General features: G+C 39.5%; 2 protein-coding genes across 4 annotated transcripts in view; one reads left to right on the forward strand and one right to left on the reverse strand.

The window, feature by feature from the left end:
• Hdhd2 (haloacid dehalogenase like hydrolase domain containing 2) overlaps positions 1 to 5,237 on the forward strand; it is a 41,333-nt gene extending 36,096 nt beyond the window's left edge. Inside the window, exon 7 of the mRNA XM_003474059.5 lies at positions 3,993 to 5,237. Within this exon, the coding sequence (XP_003474107.1) occupies positions 3,993 to 4,096 (104 nt within the window). The 3' untranslated portion in view covers positions 4,097 to 5,237. The remainder of the gene's footprint in view (positions 1 to 3,992) is intronic.
• A 3,848-nt stretch (positions 5,238 to 9,085) lies between these two features.
• Positions 9,086 to 27,210, reverse strand: part of Katnal2 (katanin catalytic subunit A1 like 2) — a 72,588-nt gene continuing 54,463 nt past the window's right edge. For all 3 annotated transcript variants that reach the window (XM_063231723.1, XM_013157169.3, XM_063231725.1), the window contains 5 exons: positions 25,340 to 25,431; positions 22,493 to 22,603; positions 10,952 to 11,114; positions 10,072 to 10,174; positions 9,086 to 9,565 (listed from right to left, as the gene is read on the reverse strand). In XM_063231723.1, coding sequence (XP_063087793.1) covers positions 9,426 to 9,565; positions 10,072 to 10,174; positions 10,952 to 11,114; positions 22,493 to 22,603; positions 25,340 to 25,431 — 609 coding nt within the window. In that variant the 3' untranslated portion in view covers positions 9,086 to 9,425. The remainder of the gene's footprint in view (positions 9,566 to 10,071; positions 10,175 to 10,951; positions 11,115 to 22,492; positions 22,604 to 25,339; positions 25,432 to 27,210) is intronic.

Below are 27,210 nucleotides of genomic sequence, written 5' to 3' on the forward strand. Positions count from 1 at the left end.
TTGTGGGTGGGATCAAATACCTTTACATTTGGAACATAATGAGATTTTCCAGTTGTAACACAAAGGTTTGCTTCCAACTCCATCCTCAGAAGGGACCTGCTGAACTTGGAATTAATAGCACATAAGATTGAGAAATCTTGTCCTGGAATTTTCATCAGGCTCTTAAAACAACTGGTAAAAGATTTCAGGGATATTTCTGTGAGCTTATTTGCCTAGTTTCAAATAATAGTAGCAAAACCGTTTAACAAGCTGTTCACAAAAGGGAAAAGTCAAAATTCTTACCACAGGGAAAGGTTTTGAGAAAGTGACTGTGATGTTTGTTCAAGAAAATTTTATGGGCTAGGATGCAGCTCAATGGCACAGCGCCTGCCTGGCAAGCACAAGGTCATGAGTTTGATCCCTAGTACCAAAAAAGGAGGAAAAGAAACTTTGTTTTGTAGCTCACACCTGTAATCAATCCTAGCACTCAGAAGAGCTGAGGCAAAAGGATCATGAGTTCAAGCCCAGCCTTCGCAATTTAGCAATACTATCTCAAAATAAAAATGAGTTGGGGATGTAGCTCAGTACGGAGGCCTTTGGTCAAGTCCGCAGTACTGCAAAAAGAAAAGTCATTACAGGGAAAAATAAAAACAGAAAAATGTAGATGGAGCCACAGTTGATTAAGAAGTGTTTGTTTTGACAAAACCATGTTGAAACAGTGAAAATATCAGCACTGTCCTTGCTTCTGGGATCTGGAGTGAATGAGCCATACGAGCTTTGGCAGAGAGGAAGACCAGTCACTTCAGAATTAGCAGTATCTTTTTTTCATATTTCTCCATCAAAATGATCATCCCCTACCTAGAAACATTAAAGCCTTGTTACATGAGCAAAAAGAAAAAACATGAAAAATGTCAAAAAAAAAAATACCCACATTCACCATTCTCCCTTCCATCTTTGTTTTCATTATTGAACATTTCCTTTTTTTTTTTAGCTCAGATAATTAAGGACTTACAATAGCCATGAAAACTAGACCTGGGCTTTATTATGAGTGTCTCATCCTCAAGCAGATCTCCATTGACTCTGCTTTCTTTGTGATTAGCAGATATGGCCCTATTTCAGGGCCATAAATTATCTTAGAGAAGCCAACAGGCTTAACAGTCAAATCTAAAATATGGAATTAGTAAAGTAGCTTAGTTGATCTCATGAAAACAACCCCATTTATACTGTTAATCTTGGATCAGAAAAATTGAGAGTAAACACATGTTCTAAGACCATAAAGAAAAGCTCTGTTGATAAATTTTGATCCAGTGCCTTTTGTAAGTGCTAGGCTTCCCAATGTTTAAGATTAATGTTTTAATTTATATTCACTAATAAGTACTTTTTGTGAATAGTCTTGAGCAGTTTTGTTTCTTAGTGGGTATCATGTGGTAAATGCTCAACGTTCATTTGAAAAACCTCTGACTTAACTAGAATTTCCACTCAGCATGTGAAATAGTCACCTAGAAAAAATGGAATTACTCTTTATCTTATAGCATCAACATAGCTTCCTGTATCCTCCCTCTGTTCATCATTTATTCTTCCAGGGAGGCACAGGCTGCTGCAGAGAGTAAAGCCTGAGAGATGCAGCTGCTTCATTCATTCAGCTAACACCATCAAGTCCCTGCTGTGTGCCAGGCACCATGCTAGATGCTAAAACTAGAACATATATCTAAGCTACTTACATCATTCATCTTTTGTTAAAAGAAGGAATGAAAGAGAGAGAAAAGAAAGAAACCTCTTCTGCAGAACCAGCAGAAGCAGAAACTGTCTAGAGGCCTCAACCTCCATGATGGAAAAACTGATTGATTCATCCCTTAGGTGTCTGGATCCAGGAAGTACTGTAGTAGTGTAGCAGTCTCTATCATTTAACAGTGAGACCACATAGAAATCTCACAAAGGAGTTTGTGCTTAGTTAGTGGAAGTTAAGCTCGAGAAAGAAACTGGCAATAGAGTTTGCTGTGTGAATCATGTTGTGGACAGGTATCTTAAGGGTGCAAGAGGAGTGAAACATATATTAATGACCTTTGCATTTGACACTAAGTCCTTTAGATTGATATTACAATAAGATAGGAAATATCTTTTCCAACATAGGGCAAGGATGTGGAAAAGATGGTTAGTGTTTTTAGGCATATGTCTGCTGAGCAAAGAGGTGTAGGAAACAGTGGTTCTGTTTCTAGGGGCATTGGATTTGGAATAAAAATAAAAAAGAGAAAGCAAAAGAATAAATAGCAGAAATCACAGAAAAAGGAATGAGAGAGCAAAGAGAAAGGCAAAATAAAGAAGCAGCCCAGAGGCTGCAGTGCAGGAAGCCTCCTTCTACTGACCCTAGACTAGAGCACCACTCTGCATTTCCTTCTTTTGTCCCTCCTTCGCTCTGTCCCTTTTTTAAAAATCTATTTAAATGACATACTGGAGATTGAACCCAGAGCTTCACACTGAGTTATATCCCCCGGCCTTTTTAAGTTTTTTTTGAGATAGGGTCTTGCTAAGTTGCCCCCTAGGCTAAGTTTGAACTTTGAATTTGCAATTCTCTAGCCTAAGACCTCCAGATTTTGGGGCTTATAGGTGCCTTAGTTTTTGTTTTTGGTAGTTTTTTGGTTTTTTTTTTTTTTGTTTTTTCCTCTCTCACTGCTTAGACAAAATACCTGGCACTCAGAGTTAAAAGCGGAAGAGGTTTAGTTAGCTCAGTTTGTAGAGGATTCAGTCCATAGTTAGCTGGCTCCAAAGCAGAGAGAGTGGCATGGCAGACAGCATTTCAGAGGAGAAACAGTACGTGGTGTGTAGAAAGTAGCAAAGCAAGAAAGAACAGGCCTCTTTCTGTCCCTTATGTATTATATTTAAACTACTGGGATTAGCTGTGCTAAACCAATCAGTGGACTGATTTGATAGTCACACAGGCTTAATCCCAGCATCACACACTCTAGCTCAAGCCATCTCTGAAAAAGTCCCACTTATGACTGCATGAGGCTTTGAGGGGGACTTCTAGACACAAGCCATAACACAGGGCTACACCATGGCACACAGCTTGTACTATTTATTCTTTCAAAAAATATTCAGGGGCTATCTGCCAGGGGCTGCTCACAGTGTTAGGTTCTGGAAATTCGTGGAGGCATGTAATAGACTTTGTTCCTGCTCTCTGAGAATTCACAGTCTCAGGTATGAGAGGTGAGACACATAATAAGCGTATAATTGCAAGTTGTTGGAAATGTAATGGAAGCAAAGGACAAGATGCTGGGAGAAAATAATAGGAGGGTTCTTCCTGAAGAGCAGTTGGGCCCATTAAGGATGTTTTTAAACAGGGACTGTGCCATCCGATTGACATTTGTAGCAGTTCTCCTGACTGCTGTGTGAAATGAGCTGGAGTGCTCAGTTGTGTGCCAAGCCTGGGAACAGTAGGCAGCCTGAAATTCCAGAATCAGAAGAGGTAGGCAGTGCGCCTGCCACTTGGCACCTGCTGTGTGGCCACTACTGCCAGGCCCCAGACCTGTGAGCATCCATCACTCATTGTTGCTCCCTCCCCACTCCCTGGCACTCTGATTTGCCAGGCTCCCAGGGTCCCTGCTTGGCAGGAGCACGTACTGTTTCACCCTCAGGAGCTGAGGAGGCCTCTGCCCTCTGAGGTCTGAGCTTCCATTTAAAAGCATTGATTTAATCACCATTCTTGTCTTCAGGGCTGAGGGTGAAAGGAGAAAATGATTTCATCAACTTTGACTTGAAAGATACCTTAACTGTCAGATGTGCTACTACCTGTGACTGTTGTGAAAGACCAGAAGGCCTGAGAAAATGCTGAATGTGGCATTTCTTGGAATTGCCTCCTTTGAGGCCTCTGTAAGAGGTGCTTTAGGAAATGTGGAGCCCCTGATCCACTGGTGATAATCATACGGGCAGTCCCTAGCTGATCCAGGTGCCTGGGAATGTGGTTAGTTTAATATCCTAGCCATAGCCTTTGTTCACCTGATTTAATTTCATTTCAGGAAAATACAGAGCAGCAGATGAAGAAAAAATTAACCCATCTCCCTACCTGACTTGTGAGAGCTTCCCTCATGCAGTGGACCACATTCTGCAGCATCTGCTGTGAACCATGGTGTGGATATGAAGGAACCTGAAACTCAGATCCATTGTCTGGAGTGGATCCTTTCCCGTCTTAGTGCAGCACCAGTGGATATACAACATTCATCCTGATAGTGTGTTAACCCTCTTTTATTGTGCATTAATTAGAAAGTACAGTATTGAGTTGCAGCCAGCCACTAAGCCTTGCTAATCCCTTTTGTTTTGCTTTGTTAAAGAAGATGGGACCCAAAGAAAGAGAAAGCTGAGATTTTGTGCCATTTCTCTTAAAATATTCATCAGGTTCGCAGGGCTGGGCGGGAGAAGCTCCTATGGGGAATAGCAATCTCCTCTGTCTCCTAGCTGAAAACCAGAAGGGGGATTCAGACTGTGAATAAAGTTGAGTGGTGGTTTTTAAATTATAAAGTGATGCAATGAAAGGTGCATTAGGCTGATGTTTTAATGTCGAGCTCAATTGTGAAGCCTAGCAGAAGTGCCAAGTAGAGTCCAGGACAGAAAGCAGCAAAATGAATTGCCCTTCAGACCAAGTGATCCAGTGAATTTGCTTTCACAGATGTCGATTTTCAATTGTATTCCCAACACGGGTGACTTCTTTTTCTCTTCATTAGCAAGAGATGACTAATTTAAATTTAGAACCTGATTTTAATTTAAAATAATATTTCCATTAATAACCTATTCATTGCAGATATCTATTATACTGTGTAACAGTTGTTTTGGAAATTTTATGTAAAATTAAAACTATCAGTATTTTACAGATGTTTTAATTAGACATTGTTATTAACAGGAACAGTGCAGAAACTAAAATCAAGCCTTTAATGTCTTATAGACCAGGCATTTTTGAAGTTAGTGTCCACCAGGGTCCTATTAACTGTACATTTGCAAGATTTCATTATTTTTGCCTCTGACACTATGGGAAAAATCTTTTAGAAGCTATTGGGACAGATTCAGGCTTTTATGTACTTGGTTACTACAGCTATAAAATGAAATCTCGTCTTGTAGCATGGATTATTCTTCTCATGTTAAACCCACCCAAATGAAGGGGACTAAATAGGTAATGATTTTCCTAGCGCATTTGCATACTGTGATAATCCTGGGCCTTCACAATTGTTTTACAGGGCTCTTGGGCATTAAATTATTAGAATGTAATTGTATATCATTGTAGTGTTCACCTTATTGAAGCACATGCTGATGTTAATGAGCTTTGGGTTTTGATGCTTGTTTAGAGATCAGCTTGGTCTTGGATGGGAGGGAACAAAGCTAAATAAATGGTAGTTTGTTCCTATTTTTTGCAAATGCCCCAACTTAGTACTTACATACCCTAGAATATAAAGACAGACCACTACCCAAGTCAACAGGATGAATTGGGTGGCTGAGAGCAGACTTCTAGAGCCTGACCAGCATGTACCTATATCTCACCTTGAGCAAGTGAGCTGTACTTTCTGTACAGTAGAGTACTGTATGGTACCCAGGGTCACTCTAAGCAGTAAATGCATAAACCATATGTTAAGTACTTCAGCTAGATCTGGGCAGGCAAGTGCTGTTTACAGTGACGCTGAATTGGTGTAACAGGACTGTCCACGTTTCACAATCTAATAAGGCTGTATTAGTGAAGAAAGTCTCCCTGAGGATTGCTGGAAAGAAATACTGCATTTAGAGTTTCAGGGCAAACTCTAGGGAGAAGCTAGGTAAGAAGGGAGAAGGCAGTGCCTGGTGGATAAATTGCCTTCAACGTCGGAATATCACTGGTGCTGGGGACAGTGATTCCTTGTGCAGGAAACATCAAATGTTTGCTAGCCCTTATAAGAAAAAGATTTTGCCTCAGAATCCTTTCTAGTTGATGTGTTTAAGGTGAATATGTAAGGCATTACTCAAGAACAATAGGAAGACTCAGTTTCCCTGTCCTCTCCTCCATCTTACCTTCCTGCAAGGTGGACCAAAGTAGTGCCTCTTCGTTACTAGGCGGCATTTGTCACACTGCGTTTCAATCTTCACATGTCTCTTCCACACTGGACAGGGCTGACACTTTTTTAAAAAATATATTGCAACACAAATAGGCACTGAAACAATTACTGAACCAATAAAACCTAAATACAGGAATTTAATTCAGTATCAGCATAGCTGTGGGTAGAGGAAGAATTGACTTAGACTTGTTGCCTTAAAAGATGACTAGGAGAGACCCCATTAGGACTTGAAAGTAATAAATGTGATGATGTGTTAAGAGCCAAAGCATAGTAGTGGACTTTATGATGGATCAACAAGTAAACCCAGTCACAGAATTGGTGAGACTTCCTGAACAAATGTGTCCAGCCAAAAGACATGGCTTTTTCTCTCCTTTTCTGCATTCTGAAGTGTCCCTGTGGGCCATGGAAATCTTAGCATGAGACACTTATTTAAATGAACATTAGCACTTCATAACTGACCTGTCCACATAGAGGTCCATGAGAATAATGAAAAAACCTTAGATCAGACTTGTCTGAACACTCCAGTAAATTTTAATCTCAGCTGGTTAGTCTGTGTTTATCCTCAGGAAGGAAGTGTAGTAACTGAAGTATCTCAAGAGCTTCCTTCTCCAACCATCCCATAATTAAAAGGCTATCTTGCGTTGATTCTGAGAAATGTCTGCATCTTCTTACTGTAACCCTGTAAAATGGGTAGTGAGCATGTGCTGTGAACTAGCCACGCACAGTATGCAGGGTGCAAAGTTAATTGGAGGAGGACGAGTGGTTCCACCTGCTTCACTGACACCTGCAGAGTCAGCCGCAGGCTTGCAGTAGCTCCAGCTCCTCTCGCTGTTTATCAGAGCTGATTGTTAGTGGCAAGACAGGAAAAGGGAGCGCTTCATTTCAGATGATAGTTGCCCAAACTTTATCTGTAGCTGTTTTGTCAGATATTCCTTTGAAATAATAGGGTTGTCACTTCTCCCTGAATCCCATGTTTGAAAAATAGCGTGTCAGATAGAGGAGTTAAAAACATCTATGTTTGGGGCTGGGGATTTAGCTCAGCAGCATAAGCACCTGCCTTGCTAGCAGGCAGTTGTGAGTTCGATCCCTGGTACCGATAAAAAGGAAAAAGACCAAAAAAAAAAAAAAAAATCTATGTTTGTTGTGTTCAGTTGGTTTTCTATCAGTGGTTCATATACATTGAAACTAAAGTCATTAGGCACTGATCATAAAGAATTCTTAAAACTGCATTAATCTATTTCACTTAAACACTCTGCTTCAAGTGGTAGAATTCCTTTTTATATTAGCTGTTGCTTTCATAGGACCGTGTTTGCATTATCACATTTATTTGGCCTAAGTCACAAAGGCCTTTTTTCAGCACACACAAGGCCTTTACTGACTTTTTTAATTATACCAGCCATCAAGGCCTACTAGCCAAGAGTATGTTGCCGTCTTTATGGGGCAGTAATGAGGCACCAGAGCACCAGAAATCATTCATCATAATATAAACGACATAGCTCTCAAGCAACTTTGAATACATTTTTCAGTGCTTACCTTCATGTCATTCACATCTGTACTGATGTCTACCGCTGATGTGCCTGAGAAAATCTGGTATGTATTTTAAATTCATGAGAAGACAGCAAGCACATGTAACTCTGGCTCCTGTGATGTGTGTCTTTCTAGTTGAGGGGCTGAAGTATATAAAAATATATCTAACAGTAGAAAGGGTCCTGACAAGCTCAAAATGGTTGTGTAAATCCATTAACGGAAGAGATCATGTGCAGGGAGCTAAGAGTTCAGGAATAGCAGTCATAACTTGTGATGCAAATACAGGATTCAGGTAGATTTTGACCTATGCCGCTTTAAAGAATGCTTCATTGGATAGCAGCAGAAAAAGGTTCCTCAGCCATGGAGCTTGCTTTTGAGACAAAGCACATGCACATAGATGAACCCTAATAAAATCAGAGAAGCTTATGAATGATGGAAAAGCCAATAAAACTAAGGTTGGGGTTATCTGATCTAAGTGTTGTCCATCTAAAGTATGGTCATGTGATTTCTATAGGCTGTGGTTAAGCTTAGTTGCCAACATTTGAGAAGATTGAAATGCAAATCAATTACTAGATTTTCTAGAAAGATTGGAAATGCAGACAGTATTGGGCCCACTTTCTTTCACCTGAGGCTGATCACTGCTGTGCCCTTCAAAGAGTATCTGGCCATCTACATGTTACCATGTCCCCACCATGTCCCTTTTTCTGTAACCAGCATTACTCATTTTAGGTCAACCTTTTTGTTTTTATAGGCCTTTAAGTTCTAACCTCTGCTCCAGAAGAAAATACCTCATGTTGGGTTGTTACATTTTCATCCAACAACACACCAACCAGATAAATTTAAACAATATAGATACTTTATGGTAGGTTGCTCATATGGTAGTTGATCTTAAAGCTCCACTAAAATAAATAGCAAAGTTAAAAATGAACAAGGTTAACCAATGAGAATCCTACAGCAGACATGGACAAAAAGATAATTTGGAAAATGGAAAGTAAATGGAATGTTGAGAACTAAAATCAGTATAAAGAAAATATAACCAAATTTCACCCTGTAGAATGACCTCAAAGATGAGTCTTGGAGGCATAAGGTTGAGAGGACGAAAGCTATGAGGAGGCATAATTGAAAAGGGAGGGTTGGTTAAAAGCTGGTAAACAGACTCATGGAAGTCACAGAAACCAGCCCCTGCTGAGAAACCAGATGACCACCTTTAGCCAAGGCAGGAGAATGGAGGTTTTCTGCTACTTACTCTCTGGAAAACCGAACCATGGTTTTGAATTGAGGATTTGAGGACAATGGTTATGGCAGTGGACCAGGGTAAGATGAAGGACAAATCAAAGATTGTGTACAATCAGCTTATTCTATGGCGGCCTTTTGGTCCTTTTTCCCTTAGAACACGAGGGACCGCAGGGAGGAGAGAACAAATCAAAAGTTTATTTGCTGTGTTTAGCCATTTAGCAAGCATATTGATGGATATCAGTGTTGCAAGAAAAACTCGAGTAGGTCTGTAGAAAATCTTTTTATTCAAAGTGAAGATAATAGTTTACAAATGAGGAAACTACAGGAAATTGTTCATCAAAATTTTATGGAGTCTAATTGTAAGACAAATCTCCAATGCTTGCTGTAATAGCACATATAAATGTAATTGAAATCACCAATATTTTGCTGACATCTGTGATGAAAAATTAATGAAAATATCTTCTCTTTCCATAAAATACTGTTGTTCAAATTACTCCATTGTTTCAAAATCATTTTCCTCTTTTCTGTTCCAATCATGATGTTTCTCCCACCTATACTAATAACCTAGGGCACCTCCATGGTTGACCTAGTACCCAGATCAGGGTAAGTGCGATTTCAGACAGACTCAAATTCTCTCTGCCAGGCTGAGTATCTCTGAGTCAGATTCTTTGCTGAAGGCTTGGTGTGAGCTAGAACATCCAAAAAGTCAGCTGTAGTCACTGTATCCAACTGGATCCCAGGTAAATGGCTGTTCTCTAGATGAAAACATAATAACAGCATAACAATCAACCTCAGTGATCAATGCACCTGAAAGGTTAATAGACCCTTTCAAGACAATGCATAATGCAGCATTCTTAATGGTTAATGCAGCACAAAGCAAGGCGAAAGAGACCTGTGGAAAAAAATTCTTTAATGTGCAACTGATTTAGCCCCTAAAGCCCAGAACACCCCCCCCAAAAGTGACTTAAATGTATCATGATCAAAGTATTATTTAATATTTATATAGTGCCTCAAATGGATCCAACCCAACCTCAGTGTGTGCCAGAGAAATAAAAGCTGAGGCCCTAAGGAACTTATCATCTGTGGGCAAAGTCAATCTGAAACACCATAGCAAAAGTGCAAGAGGGATGATTTGAAGGACAAAAGTGCTACAAGTGCAAAAGGCCACCAAAAACAGGGACCAGGCTCCATCTGCTGGTGAGAGTTGGATTGTTAAACACATTTCTCTCTCAGAGAATCTTCAAAGGGATCCCAACCATACCTGCCTGGTGATTTTCAAGTGCACTGAAGATCTTCCTCACAGGTCGCATGGCTGCTTCCCTGCAAACCAGCTTAATGTCTGAGCCTGAGTAGCCCTCCGTCTCCTGAAATAGTTACAAACCCAGCCACTGGTCAACTAGTAGTATGCTGATGGCCTGTGCATTCTTGGAACAACACCCAATATGAGAACCTGGGTTTAGATTCTGTGTCTGTCATGTAACAACTACACGGAAACTTCCAGGCAAGTAAAAGCATAGGAAGAGATGCTCCTAACAAATCTGGATAACCTAAGCATAGGCCAATCACTTCCTACCCCATCTGATTGCACTGTAAAATATTGGTAGAGGAATGAACTACCCAGGTTAGCCTATAGAGGCCTGTCCCAAGGCCAATCAAATTTCAGACATTTGTTCTTGTAATAAAATAATTTCTGCCATTGAGAAATTTCAGAGAACATCTTGTGCAGTTGTACTCCTAAAGCAAATAATATGTCTACAATACCCTGGGAATGGGTACTGATGATAATGAGGGTAAATGAACATGCACCTAGAGCTTTTCTGTCTGTGAAAGACTTTAAAATGTTGCTTGTCGGCTAGCCATTTCACACATTGGGAACCTGAGGCACAGAAAAGTATACTACTAATTAGCAGCAAGGCCAAGATTTGACCATAGATCTCTGAATCTAAATTTCATGCTGTTTCCTCCAGTTTGCAGTATTTCTGCCTGAAAATTCCCAAGTGACAAGGAGTCATTTTCTCATGAAGAAGTCTGCTGCTTTACTAGGGGAGCTTGGGATCTTAAAAGTACCTCAAGGAAGCAGCTCCTTTCAAAACCCTGTGTCAGATTCTTGGCCATGAGTATCTCCCTCCAGGGAAGCCCACCTGGCTCAGCACACTGTACTCGAGATCTGTGCGAAGCTCCAAGGCTCTGCTCTTGCTCACAGGTGGCAGCCAGTGGTGGATCATGGCCTGCCTGGCTTCTTGGCTGGGGAGATCAACCAGGATCCTCTTCTCCAGGCGGCGTAACATGGCATAGTCCAGCTCCCTGATGTGGCAGCGGAAACGGGAATGGGATGGGGGTGACAAACATGGTAAAGCAACAGCTGTATCTTAAGAGCAATGTAGCCTTACAGGAAGCAGTTCTGCCCCCCCGCCCGTACCGGGGATAGAACTCATGACCTCGCTCTTGCCAGGCAGGCACTCATGCCACTGAGCTAAATCCCCAGCCCCAGCAGTTCTGCATTTTAACTGTCACTGTCACTCTACCTCTGTGCCTGAGTGGATAGGACAGTTACTTCTGTTGTTTCAAGAAAGAATTGGTAACATATAAACAGGAAGAGAAGGAAAGAAAGAAGGTAGGATAAGAGGATACAAGGGAGGGAGGGAGAGAGGAGAAATAGAGGAAATGAAAAAGAGCAACCTCGGACCAGGGATTTAGCTCAGTAGCATAGGCGCTTGCCTGGCAAGCACAAGGTCATGAGTTTGATCCCTGGTACAAAAAAAAAAAGAGGAACCTCAGACTGCTCATGTAGAGAAGGTAGTTTTAGAGGACAGTTCGGGAAAGAGGACCCAGCTAACAGCTAAGCATGAGTATTCTCATTGTAGTTGCATGAATTACTGAATCTGATCTTTCCAGTGAGTAGATTATTCCTGACAACTGGGGTGCTCTGGGAAGAATACTAACTCTCTGGAAACTCTTGCCTATTTTGGAGTGAAAGAGCACCTCACTCCACTGCTCTGGTGAACTCAGCACCAACATGCTCATTCCTGGGTGTTTTCCTTTGTAAAGCAACCATCTTCTCCTGGCAGTCATTAAATATTCTTTGTACAAGACTCTAACACCATGTGAACATCCAGTTCCCATCCTCTTTTAACTAATAGTGTTAATATCTGTTAATGATCTTTATTTGGAGCAAGTGGTGACTTTTAAAATCTTTTTTTTTATTCCAAATGTATTACTTGGAATCATTATGTAATGTATGGTGTTAATTATGTGAAATAAAGAATTTCCTCATCAACTGAGGCTATTTGGTCATTCTAGATTACCACTCCTACTATTTTTTTTAATTTTAAAGAGAATAAAACAAAAGAGAACAAAACAAAGGAAACCAGAATGAAACAATGCAAGCAACACAGCATTTCACAACAAGACAACCAGACATCAACAGTAGCTACCATAATGTCTCTTTTCTTTGAAATAGTGGAGCATACCTTCACACACAATAGTATCAAACATAATAAAATAGTACAAAGCCATTCAAGAGAATGAAAGTACCATTCCTACTGTTAATAGTGTATTTTTGAGTGTGAGTCTGTTAACTGTTTTGTTTTTTGTTTTTTGTTTTTTTTTTTTTGTACCAAGGATCGAACTCACTCGTGATCTTGCACTTGCCAGGAAGGTGCTTATGCCGCAGAGCTAAATCCTTGGGCCCTGTTAACTCTTTATGTGTTAAAATTTTAAGCTTCTAAAAAGGAGAGAAATATCAGTTTTCCTAGTATAAATTAGGAAATGCCTGTAAATTGATTCAGCTTAACCATCGATAGAAAAACAATAAAAACATTTGTCACCAGATATTTCTCACTTGTAAACACTGAGAATGTCCTAAGCTTCCTCTTATTTTTCTTATTCATTCTGAATGAATGTCATGACATTTCCTTTTAATTTGGAAAAATTACAACATACTTCCAGGGAGTGTATCTGAATCCTAAATCACAATGAGCAGATTTCCTAAAAGACTGTGTCTTTTCTAACCTGTTATTCTTCCATCTTGAAAAGCCCTAGGGGAAACTCTGTACATGAGAGAAGGGTGCCTTGCCAGCATCATGGGTTACTGATTTCTGCATTCATTTGTTCTTCATCAGCCTCATCCAGTTGAAATCCGTCTTATAGCAGAGGTCCAGCCATATCTTTTTCTGCATAACCTTTCTTCTGTCAAGGCCAAATTTATGTTCAAGCCTGCCTGGCAAGTGTGAGGTTCTAAATTCAATTCCTGGCATTTCCCACTTCCCAAATTTTTATATGCAAGGAACAGAGTCAAGGATAAAAAAGGGGGAAAAAACCTGTTTCATGGCATAACTTCACTAGTGCTCCAGTTCATGAGGCATTTGTCTTTGCTTTTGATGGCTTCCCTTGGCTCACACACTCAGGGTATGATATGCAACCACAGGTACCAATAGTGAAAGCACCCCTCTGGACTGCTCAGTCCCTGCCACACCAGTTGCACAATATTCTGAACATTACTCCTGGTAACCAACAAAGATATGTTATCTTTCATACTCAAAGACTTTCCATAGAAGGCCATATGTATTACTAAGGGTTAAATAAAACACTTAATTGTTGATGATCTTTAATTTAAGTCTGCACTTAAAGTTGAGGTGGTGAGCACTTCTGCTTCCTCCTGAAACCCCTTAAAGTAACAACAAAGGAGTCTCATTGGCATAAAATTACAAAAGTGAAGACAATAGAAAATTTTGTAGCAATGAAATTTTCAGAGGGAAGACATAACAGCAAGTGAAATCCAACATAACAAAACCTGAGAAGGGGATTCCTAAAGAAGCAGTCAAGAAAGACAAAATGCAGTTTGATTTGAATCACAGGATCCCCAAGAGGTTTGGGATTAACACTATTTTGTACCTTCAGAGCAGAGGTGAAGGTGGGTTGGGAATAATGAGATTAGTTGGAAGTTTGTAAGGAATGGTTAGATCACAGATCTCTTCCCCGCCTCCAGTGGCCGAAAACATTGCCTTCTTCATACCCTGGCAGAGGGTGTCTGGACTGGGAAACTCAGGCACAGATAAGAACAGGAAGAGAAGATGAAAATCTTGCTTCATTAATCAGTGAGACACCAGCTTCATGCCTCTAGAATACTGGCAGCCAAGCTCTTATCTTTCAAGCAGGAGTTTGCAAGAAATTCCCCCTGGCAATTTGATCAGTCAAAGAAAAAAGACAAAGAGACATTGCTATTGGGGGATCCCCAGTACAATAGCCCAAACAAGTCCTCATATGTATAAGGAGCCCACAGTTGACAAATCCTTCTCCCATGCACAGATTTTCACAAAGGATGTGGGTGAGCATGTGTGTGCACACATGTGTCTCTTCTATTAACATGAGCAAGGCAGCAAAGGAGATGTGCCTCTACAAAAAGCCTTTAATCTGAAGGTAGTGTACAAAACAAGTCACCAGCAGGAGAAAAGAATTCTGAAAGAAACCGAGTCCTGCAGGCAGATGAAACTAAAAACTCACTGTTCTCAGACACATATAAGAAAATATTGTACCCATGAAACAAGAACAGGATGCCATTTATAAATAACACTCAGAGAAAAAAACACAACTTGGGAAACCAAATATAAGAAGATAAAGCTGCAGAAACCTCCCAGAGAGTAGAGCAAGAAAGACCTACACACAGAGAGAAAGAAATTCAAGAAGTAGAAAAGCTTTTTTTTAAAAATGAGGATTTAGTCTAGGAAAGCTAAAATGCAAGTATTATGAGTTCTAGAAAAAGAGAAAAGAAGCAAAGAGAGGGTGGGGTGTCATGACTTGCATCATGCCATCAACTCTGGAATTCTAGGAAACTTTTCTGTATTTGAAATAGTAATGAAAGCTAATGCCTAAATAGCACTAAGTGGTACTGCTTTAGTCATTTTAAAGATGTCAATTCATTTAAGTCTCCCAACAACCCTTTGAAGTATTTGTTATTATTATCTCCATTTTGAAGATGAGGAAACTGAGGCTAGGAAAGGTTAAGTAACTTGCATGAGGTCCGAGAGTCAGCAAATGTGTCACAGGACTCTCACGGTGAGATTCTGGAATCTGGACTTTATAACAGCAATGTGAGATATTAAAGGAAAACAATGCAAGCTCTTTAAAATTCTGAGCAAAATCTAATTTTCCATGAAGAAATCTGTATCTTGATCAAATTAGCAATTAAGTTAGAAGATATTTTCAACATGCAAAGCATAAAAGAGATTTACCTTCCATATGTCTTATTAGGAAAATACTGGAGGACTCTGCAAAGGAAAATGCATTGAAACAAAAGATAATCTGGGATCTGAGGACCAGAGGGTTTGACGGAGAAACAGCAGGAGGTCCCAGAGGGTGAGGCAAGAGCCCTGGGTCTCCTCTATGTGGCAGGTCCAGAGAACGAGCAGTTCTGGGGAGAGAGCTGGTGGCGACTCTGGGAGACATCTCTACAAGGAGATGAAACAGACAGGACGATGCATCTGAAGGTATTAAACATCAATGGAGACAGAATCGACTTTTTGTGGTCCCTATCCCAACTGAGTGGTTTCTTCATAGGAAGATCAGAGTGCCCTAGGAAAATAAAGTCCTACAGAGGAGGTGGGAAAACAATCCTTCACCATAGATGTCTGTATTGATCAACTAATGCCCTAAAGCAAGAGATTTACCTCAAAACTGCTTGTGGGCATAAAATAAGTGCAACTCTCTGACAGCCAGGCCTGATGAATGCACTTTTAATGACATCAATAATAATAGAATCATACAAAGGAGGAAACAAAGGACAAATGGAATGTACCCAGGAATCATTCTTTATGCCAATATATTTATATAAAAAATATAATCTGTGGTGACCAGAAAACACTCCCTCTCAGCTTCTGCACTTTGATTTTGTGGAGGATGAGTGCTGGGAACCGAAACAGAACTAGGCAAGCACGCCATCACTGAGCAAAGACCCTGCCCCATGTGCTTTGATTCTTAACACTAACTATTGCATTCTGTCTCCCATCTTCTAGCTGTTTGTACTTCAGTCACCTCAGGGCAAAATGACCACCAAGCGTGAGATGTGTAGGGCATGTGAACCACAGTGAAGGCACAGAGACCCCAGATCCTGGCCTGGAAGCCTACTGCTAGAATAAAAGGTACAACATCACTGGACGCACCAACAGCTTATGCGAGCCACAATTCCTTGCACCTGGTACTTGAGCACCTGCACCAGACACCAAGTTACTTTTGTTAGCCCTTGGCCAGTCTTGCCTGCTAACTGTGTAGTTCTTGGGAAAGAAAGCATTCCAAATCGTACAAAATATAGAAATAAACATGACTCGTTTGTTCCTTCAATAGTTAATATATATTAAGTTCAAATTATCTTGCTATGGTTAAGAGAAAAACAGACTTCAACTGTATAAGCAAAGTCTTTGCAGTCCATCTATAAGCATGAAAAGGAAGTCATGATAACTTTGAAGGGCAGATGAAGGAATTGTAATGTTCCTTAGTAGGTAATGGGGAGCCAGTGTTGATAACACTGAGGGTTCCTTCACCTTCCACCATGAGTAGGTAGGCTTCTACCTGTGCATTTTCCAACTAGACTTAGCTGGTCTGCTTGCCAATCTTTGAGTCTCTTTTACCAACTGCTAGGGCTTATGTGTAGATGTCCCTGTAAGGCTCAATTTGACTCTCCTAATTACTGTCTGCCAGTAAAGGCATTATTCTCAGATGCCCTGGTGCCCTTGACAAACACAGGATGTCTTTTTTTTTTTTTTTTTCGTTTTTTTTTATTGGTACCAGGGATCGAACTCACGACTGCCTGCTTGCAAGGCAGGCGCTTATGCCGCTGAGCTAAATCTCCAGCCCCTAACACAGGATGTCTTAAAAGAGAAAAGATGGAACAAGAATCTTACAAGCACCTGGACATCTAAAGACACCCAAGCATTCACCTCAAGGACTTTGCCCACTGAAGCATGAAACATCCAGAGAGGTTTACTAAGATCTTCCCACCTAACGTTCTTTGCTTTCTTTCAAGCCATGTAAGAAAAGGACCACTTCTCTTTGCTCTCAACAGATGGCCTTTTTGCCCTCTGTCTGCCTCTACTCAGGCACAATAAATTCCAGGCCATGTTGCCTTTACATAAGCCTGGTAGTCTTGGCTGGTCTCTGTCTCATAATATTCCTTACAGTCCCTGCAAAGCCTCATGCAGTCATAGGTGGGGTTTTGCAGAGGTAGCTGGATCTAGAGAGTGTGATGCTGGGATTGAATCATGGTGCAATGCTAGGATCAAGGGCACTAGGGTTAAGGATGTGAATGCTCCCTAGATAAGATATTCTCAAGGACCAAAAATGAAGAGGAAGCTGAAAAGTGAGACTGGGTAGTGGAAAATGAAGGTACGGCTGATTTGGGAGTTTCTGCCTGTAGGATACAAAAAGGTTCAGGTTTCAAAGGCTTCATCAGAGCGCCATAGAAACCTTGACCCATTCAGGATGAAAAATGGAGTTAAGGATACAGGCGGGCTGTGAAGGGTAGGTTAGGAAAATATAATTATTAGCAATGGAAAGCATCAGAGGAACACTAACGTCTCGCACTTTGAGTAGAGAGAGTTTTCATTGATTTTTTACCATATCTAAAGTTATCTACAGCTATTTTGAAGATGTCAAGGGGCATTATGGTACCTATTGTTGACTTCATAATGTTTTGAAGTCCTGTATCTCTTATACTGGTTTGTTTTGATTGGTTTTATTCTGTTTGACCCTCTTTAAAGTAAAATTTGAAACAAAAATTAAAAATATGAGAACTTAAGGAATGACATGGCAGTGAGTGCTGTGAATTTTTTTGTTTGTTTTTGTATATCTCATCTATCCTATTAGGGAAAAACCTGCACTTGAAAATGCTGATCTGCACAGCTTAAAAACATCCCAAGTAGCCTGCCCTCCCCAGTAACAGGACTGGAAAATGCATTCATCTTGTCGGAATGGCTTAACATAAACTCATGTCTCCCAAAGGGTTGTCAAGGAACCCCGGCTTTGTGAGTTGGTCCTGAAGGAAAGGAGACCAGGTCACATAAGCATGGAAGTACTGCTCTATCATTTCTCATTTATCATTTAACGCACAGAGCCTGCTAAGGACATCGAGAATCCCTGCCATGGGAAGACCAGTTGAATGTCTACCTTGCTAAAACATGCCAGATCACTAAATCATCAAATCTAGTGAAACATACCAGATTACTAGATCCTCCATTTTGCACAACATTGACTGACCTGTAGAAGGCCAGGTTCAGGGAATGCTGATTTAGTCAAAGTACAATGCTAAAAGGAAAGAACTCAGAGAGGACAGCTTTTCCCAGAAGATCAAGAGAGCCTGTGGGTTAGTGTGGAAAAACCAGGGTTACGTCTACTGATTTCTTTGATCAGAAATACAGATTTCTATGGAAATATCACACCAGACAGGAGAGAGGCCATTTGAGAAGAACTCAGTTTACATGAGCAATGGAAAAATAGCCAGATCAGCATCTGTTTCAGAGGGAAAAGAGTGAAAAAAGTTAATAAGAAAGTACTGGAGACTCGCTGCTGATACCCACCCCAATATAAAGATGATTCTATTCCCAGTATAATAATCCATTGCCTCCTATGTTTTTCTCTAAATGTTAAAAAAAATAAAGTTGGCTTTTTGCTTTTTAATCAAGTTTGGTCATATCAAGCATGTGATTTCTAAGAGGGTTCCTGGATTTCTAGCTCTTTTGTAAGCAGCAAGCAAAACATGAGTTTCAGCATGCTGTGTGCCCAGTTTTCACACTTATTTGTAGAGCCAAACAGACCTCTAGAGATGGCATTTGCCTCAATGACCCTGTTCAGTGCTCTGTTCCCTCTGGACTCCTTGGTCTGAGTTTGTGAACAGTCAACAATCAAGGTGAGTGAAATTAACCCTACTGTGCTTGCTAAATTTCTTACATTAATTTAAGTGGTAATACTAAAGATGTGACATTTGTTATGGCTCTATTGCTTATTTACACATCAGATGACACACATGAGCTATTATTTTTGCTTCTTTTTTGTCTTCTCTGTAATGCTATAGACCAAGAAAGAAGTTCATCATTCCACTTGCAGAAAAGAGTGACAACTAACTAAATTATGGTGTATGCACCTGTGGGAATTTTGGGCAGCTATTATAAAATCCAGCTTTGAAGGGTATTTAATGACACTGGAATATCAAATAACACAAGTGGAACACGAGTGAGAATGTGCAATGGCACAACCTTTGTGGAAGGAAATTTGGCAGTCTCTACCATAATTTCACGGACATTAACCCTCTGATTAAGCAACTCTACTTCCAGGAACCTAGCTCATAGATACAAAGGCAAATACTCAAAATGATCTATGCATTGCTTATTGGAGAATTATGTTTAATAGCAAAAGAGAAAAATACCAGCTCCCATCAGTAAGTGACTAATGAGATAAATTATACACACAAAATGAAATAACTTATAAGGGTATAAAGAAGTACTTTACAGGGTATAAGGAAGAACTTATATACTTACTTAAAAAGATCTTCAGAATATTTGGATAGTTTGTTAGAGAAAAAAATTGAGACAGAATAATTTATATAATGATACCTTTACATATAAAACCAAATTCAGTAATTTTATATGATTCTTTAAAAAAGCTTGAAAATTTAGCTGCGAAATATGTGACAGCTTGTCTCTGTAATGTCTATTTTATCAATCCAATGATTATGATTGGGGAGCAATTTTGTACATATGGGGCATCTTGCAATGGCCTGGAAAGACATCTTGATTGTCCCACAAAGGGGATGATGCTACTGGCATCTAGAGGGTAGAGGTCAGGGATAATACTATGTGTGTCTTTACATTAATTGTGAAAGTCCCAGTTCTTAACAGCACCCCTCATCTTTGGGATAGATAACTCTATAATGGGGCCTGTCCTGGCAAGCACTAGGTTGTGAGTATGATCCCTGATACAAAAAAAAAAAAAAAAAGGAGATGGTCTTACTCTTGGGTTCCTGACAAAAACACAATTGCTCGCCAGAGCCTCTACCAGAAACAGAACACTGCACAAAGGCCATCACAACCTTATTTAAAGAAGGCAAGAACAGGGGCTGGGGATTTAGCTCAGTGAGTGGCATAAGCACCTGCCTTGCAAGCGTGCAATTGTGAGTTCGATCTCCGGTACCAAAAAAAAAAAAAAAAAAAAAAGAAGGCAAGAACATCTGTTCAGCAATTAGCTTTTCAGCCTTGTTGGTACCACCCTTATCAATGATCCTGAACACTCAATATTGTTGTTTGTGTGAAAAAGTTCTTGTATCCAGCTATGTGATCTTCCTCATAGTTTTGCTTTTAAAAACTTCTCGCCTCAAGCTCCTTCAGGACACTACAGTTACTATGGTATGTATGTTCCCGTTGCAGTGCTCTACTAAATAAACTAATTTTCAGGGACTCTCTCTGTATGTTGTTTAGATCGAAAGTATTTACAATCATATATGACAGAAGATTTATATCCAGAATGTATTTTAAAACTCTAGCTCAATAATAAAAAGAAATTTTTATACGAGCAACAAAAGTGAAAGAAAGATCTTTCTCCAAAGAAGATATGCAGTTGACCAAAAGGTATCTGAAAAGATGCTTGTCAATAACATTAATCATCATGGAAACATTGTAAATCATAACCACAAAGCACCACTTCTCATCCACTAGGATGACTAGGATAATAAAAAGGACAGAAAACAAGAATTCTGGAGTTATGGAGAAGCTGAAATACTCATCTGTTGCTAAGGGAATGTAAAATGGTGCAGTCACTTTGGGTGGTTTTACAAAAGACGAAGAAAACAAAGAATGAAGAGTGGATTGGTCATTTCAAAGTTACTTTTTCTGTAAAGTAGGGACAGGGAGACAGAACAATACAAAAATAGCTGACTGGTTAACATCAGGTTTTTTTCGTTCTTTCTCTCTAAGGGTTAAAGCAGATGGATTTCATTACCATGCCAGTTGAAACTAGCCTGCTTGGATATTTGGGCCAATAGCTCTCCTGATTCCCTAGAAGTTCAGATAGCAACTTTGTTTTGATTTAGTGAAGTGAAATTAGCATGAATGCCTATTTTGGTTTGTAGTTTGGTCTATTGGGGTCCCATGCAGGAGCTCTGTGGAAAACAATGGCCTCCAGTAATTTTAATTTTATTTAACACACTTAAATAGCATTTTTCTGTTTGAACTTCACTTTAATATTGTGTATAGTTATCTCTGACTTCAAAATGTAAAATGCTGATCACTTGAATACAAGAGAGAAAAATCTTATAAATGTATAGGACAGCAGAACCAGGTTTAAATAGTGGATATATTTAACACAGCAGATTGCACACAGCCATTGTAATTTCTTCTCAGCAACTTCTTGTTTGGAACCCAGATAATCAGCATATATGACAGAAGAATTTTCTTTGTTCATTTTTGAATGTCAAAAGAGATATTGGGTGGGGTAGTGGGAGGGAGTGGCAAGTCACAAGTCTCAGCTCTGTTGCAAGACTGCGCTGACCTTGGGTGGATGTGCCATTTTTGGTTTTGGTTCCCCTTTGAGAATGGCACTGTTTGCTCTATCTCCTGCCTTATTTGTGCCTCTAAAAAATATGTTTGTGAAAATTATTCTTAGAATTATAAAGGGATTATAATTATTTCAAAATATATTCTCCAAGTAGATATTGTTTTTCCCTCGTCAACATCTCTTATTTCCGAGTTCCACTTCTAGAATTGTTTTTAAGTCACTCTGGGATATAGTTTGAATAAAAGACTCTGAGCATAGATTATATTTTCAATTAGAGATTATTTAGCTTTCTATTTCTACATATTAAGAAACAGATTTTCCTCTTAACTTAAAAAAGTTTAATTTTAATACTGATATAATTCAAACATATTATTTCTGGAAAATTCCAAGTCATCTGGAGATTTTTAAGCATTTTAGAATTCTGTACCAAAGTTCAGGGTTGGGGATTTAGCTCAGCAGCATAAGTGCCTGCCTAGCAAGCACAAAGTCATGAGTTTGATCCCCAATACCAAAAAAAAAAAAAAAAAAAAAAACCCAAAACAAAAAAACAAACCAAAGTTCTGCTTAATCTGAACCTAATATAGGCATCTCTGAGAGGATTGGGAGGGCTGGCTCCAACTCCCACCCCTCCCCATAAATACCAAAATTTGCAGATGTTCAAGTCCTTTATGTGAAATGGCTTAGAATTAACACATAATCTGTATATATCATTCTGTATACTTTAAATCATTTCTAGATTACTCACAATACAATGTACATGCTAGGAAATAATTTACTGTTTAGGAAATGATGACAAGAGGAAAAAAGTATACATATGTTCGATCCAGACACAATTTTTCCCACTATTTTTGATCTGAAGTTGTTGAATTTGTGAGTACAGATGATACAGAAAACTTACTTACTTAATTTAGTCTACTTTGTTTACTTTAAATATTGCCAATGGTAACTCTGGCTTGTGTTCTATCCAGGCAGATTTTTTTCACGGTATAGAGAACAGAGACTAGGTACATGAACAGTGACCCTTCAAATTAATCTCATATAGCTGGAACCAAACAACTAGGCTTTGACCAAAGTTGTCACTACAAAATCTTCATCTTTATTGTTACCTCAAGAAAATATGCCCAACACATACATTCTTGATCTCTTACCATGGCAGGTTAGATGCGGCTAAGACAAATACAAGATCCTCTGAGCGTGCCAGCCCGTCCATCTGCACCAGTAACTCTGTCTTCATCCGCAGGCTGCCTTCATGTTCCCCTCTGCAGAGACAGGATATGTGATTCCTTCAAGTGATGGAGCCTTTACCCTCACACAAGAGTGGCTGTAGGAAGAGTTCTGTTTTGATAGCTAATGAAGCCACTGATACTAAGAGAAAACAAACAATATGGTATTACAGAATTTTCACATAGAAAAGAAGGAAATAAGTAAATATAAAGATGTTATTTAAAAGAAAAGCTAAGGTGGGCAGCGAACTAGGAAAAAACTGTCACTGGTACATTAAATCTAACCTAGTTGTACCTGTGTGCAGCATTATATACCCTTTTAAAAATGGCATAATTGAGAATAATCACTTTCATTTACATAGCATGCACAGAAATTCTTTCACATAGTATATCTTATAGTATCATTTACAGCTCTAAATTGTTAAGTGAAATGAACTATGAGGCATGATCACCACATACAGTGGATTTTTGGTGCAACACAATATACACTTTAATTGAGTAACACCAAACTGGATTTTTAAATTTTAAAAAGTCACTACAGTAAAAGACATACTGACATTAATCCTCCTCACAAGAGTCCAGCTCAGATCACACACACTCATTTTGCCACTTTCTGAAGCAGTTCTAGAAATGCCCTTTTGTGACTATCTTTAAATTGTGTCACTGTGGCTGTTTTGATGTCCTGAATCAATTCAAAATGTTTACAGTAATTTCTGTCAAATAAAAATATCAACATATGTCTTCATCCACCTTATTCATTGTGTCTGGGACAGTGAGACTCTTGGCTCTTTCCAAAAGTCAAAAATTAAATGTTTTTTGGAAACTTGAGGCCACCATGACCACAGAGAACTTCCAGAGCTGCTTCCGAAAGTGATACGAATGATGAAAGAAACATGGAGAGTATTTTGAGAAGGATTAAAAGCAATGCGACTTTTCTCGTAATATTTTTTTAAAAAATTACCCATTCACTGTATTTTTTATCACATTTTTCATACACTGAATCAGTTTCTCTCTTCTAATGAGAAGCGAGATAATGACATGGAATCCAAGGTGTCAAGGTACACATAGGGTACAAGCATGAAATTAATTTATGTTTCACAGAGACTATATACACAGAAATTGAAGTTAATGTATACAATATTTTAAGTAATTTTATGTGCTGAGACAAATTTTTATGCTGTGGGATTTTTCACATAGAGCATCATGTCATCACACACAAAGTTTCAAATTTTGGAACACTTTAGATGTGGGATTTTCAGATCGGAGGTGCTCAATATCCACATAGCTTTTCAGGATCTATGGCCCTTACCACCCACTTATCATTTCCTAAGACAGCAGACTGCCTCACAGTATAGTTCTATGTGTATTTAGCATTTGCCCATAAGCATGATTATTTAAGATCATATGACTCATGAAGACTTCAAAGAACCTGCACTTATTCCCTAATCCTTTGAAGACTATATTTAGAGCCTTAAATTGAAGACAAGGAAACCAGAGTGCGGGGCAAGCCAGGAGAGAGTCCACTCACGAATGGCAAGGCTCTCATGTTGGTTCAATCAAACCTGTGGGAAACCCAGGAGGGAAAACTCAACAAAGTAAACCTGACAACCTGTGCACAGATCATTAGGAAGAGGTTAGCCCAGAGGATCTTGTCTTTGCAGAGAATGACTCCCAGCATGGTCGGAGGGCCTCTCAGCTGGTGTGCAATTCTTTGCCCTTAACAAACTCAGTACAGGGAGAAAAAGTACTACAGCTCAAAATTCTTTTTTTTTTTTCAAAATTCTTAATTCCTGAAAAATGTTACCTTTTAATGAATTGTATAAGCCTCATCTGACTTAAGTATTCTCTCGTGCTTGTTTTCCCCTCTGGGAAAATGGTTTCCACTGAGTAATATTCCATAAATTATGTTCTAGCTATACTTCCAACAAGCAAATTACTTACTTTTTATTACTGTTAGTTCTGCTTTAACAATAGACCATGAAAGGTCACTAATAAATGCAGCTGTGTTGAGATTTTCAGGTTCTGCTTTTTTCAAGTCACATATGCCAAATTTAGTAAGTGTGTCTTTAAAAAATATCTCTGAAAAAAAAATCTCTGAACGTGATACAAAGCCAATCTTAAAACCAAGCAAAAAAAAGAAAAGAGAGAAAAAGAAATAAGAAAGCAAGAAAGAAAGAGTAAAGCAAACTCTACTTGGCCTTTTAAAAGCATAAACAGAAGGCCCATCACAGTCTGCAAAATGTTTCTTCCTGCTGGGGACACTTAATCTTTTGAAATAACCTCTGTGACATATTTAAAATCAGGCATGCTGAGCCATAACCTGAGATCAGAGAAGTTGTGGCTTCCTGGCCTCACATACTCTCAAGGATCACTATGGGGGAATGACATCTCTCAGCCCAGTGCCCTGGCTCAGTGGGCAAGCCCTGTTCCAGGAGCAGCCGTCTGGCTCCAGAAGAAGCCATCACAGGCAGATATTTTGAGCTAGCAGGGCTGTTATGACAACCTGGGATCCTGGGGCCAGATGATCCGCAGGCCTAAAAACCACTCTGCGGGGATGGAGGGGAGGGAGGATGGCATTTCCTCCGGTTATAAAAACTACTTAAATCAGCTATTCAGTTAACAGGATCTAATTTAAAGACCTTTCCATGTGTCTGCAGAAAATTTGTGGGCTTATTAATAGGCTCATTCTGCTGGTAAATGTCTACGGGCTTCCGACCATCAAACACACTTACAAAAGGGGAGAAATGGTGACCAAAAAAACTCGTCTGTTACCCGGGAGCAGTTCCTCTCTGGCTCATGACTGACTCCAGCTCATCCAGGAAGATGGTGGAGGGGGCGTGATAGCGAGCAAGTTCAAATAGCACCTGGATGGAAGAAAAGCAAGGGCATGTTCAGACTCACACACTTAGAGTCCTTATGACATATTTTAGTCCTCAGATGCTCCCAGAGAATAAAGCCAAGAATGAGCTCAATAATAAGCATTCATTCCATACTCCGTTATTTCACTGTGACTTCAGAATCATTACCATTATTTTTCCTTACGACCATCCCAGGGCATTAGATGGTCCAATTATTTCCGTTTATCACCTGATAAAATTAGAGCCAGAGAGAGTGTGGGATTAGTTCAACTAATCATAAATGGGAGAGCTGAAGACAAAATTCAGTTCCCGCACTTCCAGCTGGCTCGTTGACCCTGGGGACACCCTGACAAAAACGGGTTGAAGGTGAATACAAAAAGTCTTAAAATAGGTAAAAAACCATTTGATGATCTTTCCCTTAGTTTGGGGACATAATAGGAAAGTTATTCTCAGAAGTGGTTCAGGAAAAGGTGAGGGTTCTAGTCACGGGTAATAAGGCCAAAAACTGTTGTCACTTTCTGCTCCCCAAACTGCGTCATTGGTTCCCATTTCACCTCGATTCTGCTGCTTGGTAAGCTCTGGTATTTGGAGACAATTTTTAATCACATAAGATGTTCTATTCCAGAATAAAACATCGTAAACTGAACAAGAACAGGAAAGCAAAAGAACAGTCATAAAAAACAAAATAAAGAGCTCTAAAGTGAGACTTGGTGGTGATGAAAAAGAGTATAAAAATGTAAACCTTTTTTTAAAACCTTGAAACTGATCTCTTGAGCACCATATTCAATTCTTCACCAGTTGATGGGAGAAAGCAGTAGAGATTTAGAAAAGAATAAGAGATTCTTTAATAGCCATGGAGGATTTATTCTCCATGTCACTTAGCACTAGCACAGTATTGCAAAAGAAATAAAAGAAGAGGGGCTCAGAAAAAGGTGGATTGTGGCTTCCAGGAACAGCAGCAGGTTGCCCCTCCCAGGCCAAGCAGCTGGGGGGCATCCAAGGTCATATATTAATACCTTCTTTTCACAGAATTCATGTTCTTTGGAACAACTAGCTATGTCTAATGACTTGAGAGAACAAGAACAATGCTAGGACACTCATCACAAATGCCTTTTACACTGGAGATCACCCACAAAAAGACTTTGCTCCCAAATCCCAAGTATGTCTGAAATTAAGGGTGCAGCACCAGCAATCTACCCAATGAAAAAGAATATTAGAACCCTCTATTAGAGCCATATACGTTTTAAGGTGCTCAGTCAGGTGCAGGAGACCAGGAATCCCTTCTAGACTAAAATTCCAGTCAGAGAGAAAACCATGTCTAGAGCCTAGATCTCCAATTTGCCCACAGCGTTGCTCTTCCCACTTCCAGAGAATAAACAGAAGCTTGAGTAAGTGCTTCCAGAAACATTAGCCTGAAATTTTCAGAGGTACTTGGAGGAAGTTAAATCATACGATTTGAGGCAGGGGATGATGAAAGATGTAAGCATCAACAGGTGTATGCATTTGCTAAAGCAATCACTCAACTATTCAATAGTGTTCAATTCCTGGGAGACATGAACATTAGGAGGGGATGGAGGATCATTACTCAAAGATTCTCTATAAATAACTCTTTAATCGCAACAGAAAGAGAAACAAATGGTAGAAGAAGCTTCTCTGATTTAGGAAAAGGTCCTAGAGGGTTTTCCTTAGCTGAAAGTTTCATAGAAAGGAGTTTGGAAACATGACCAAGATTTTCCAGGTGAGATTCTTTCCAAGATTTAAGAAGGAAGGTGGAGAATTAAGTTG

Source organism: Cavia porcellus, unplaced genomic scaffold, assembly GCF_034190915.1.
Source record: "Cavia porcellus strain 051 isolate PalLab524CR breed Dunkin Hartley unplaced genomic scaffold, mCavPor4.1 scaffold_20, whole genome shotgun sequence".
NCBI classification, from domain to species: Eukaryota; Metazoa; Chordata; class Mammalia; order Rodentia; family Caviidae; genus Cavia; species Cavia porcellus.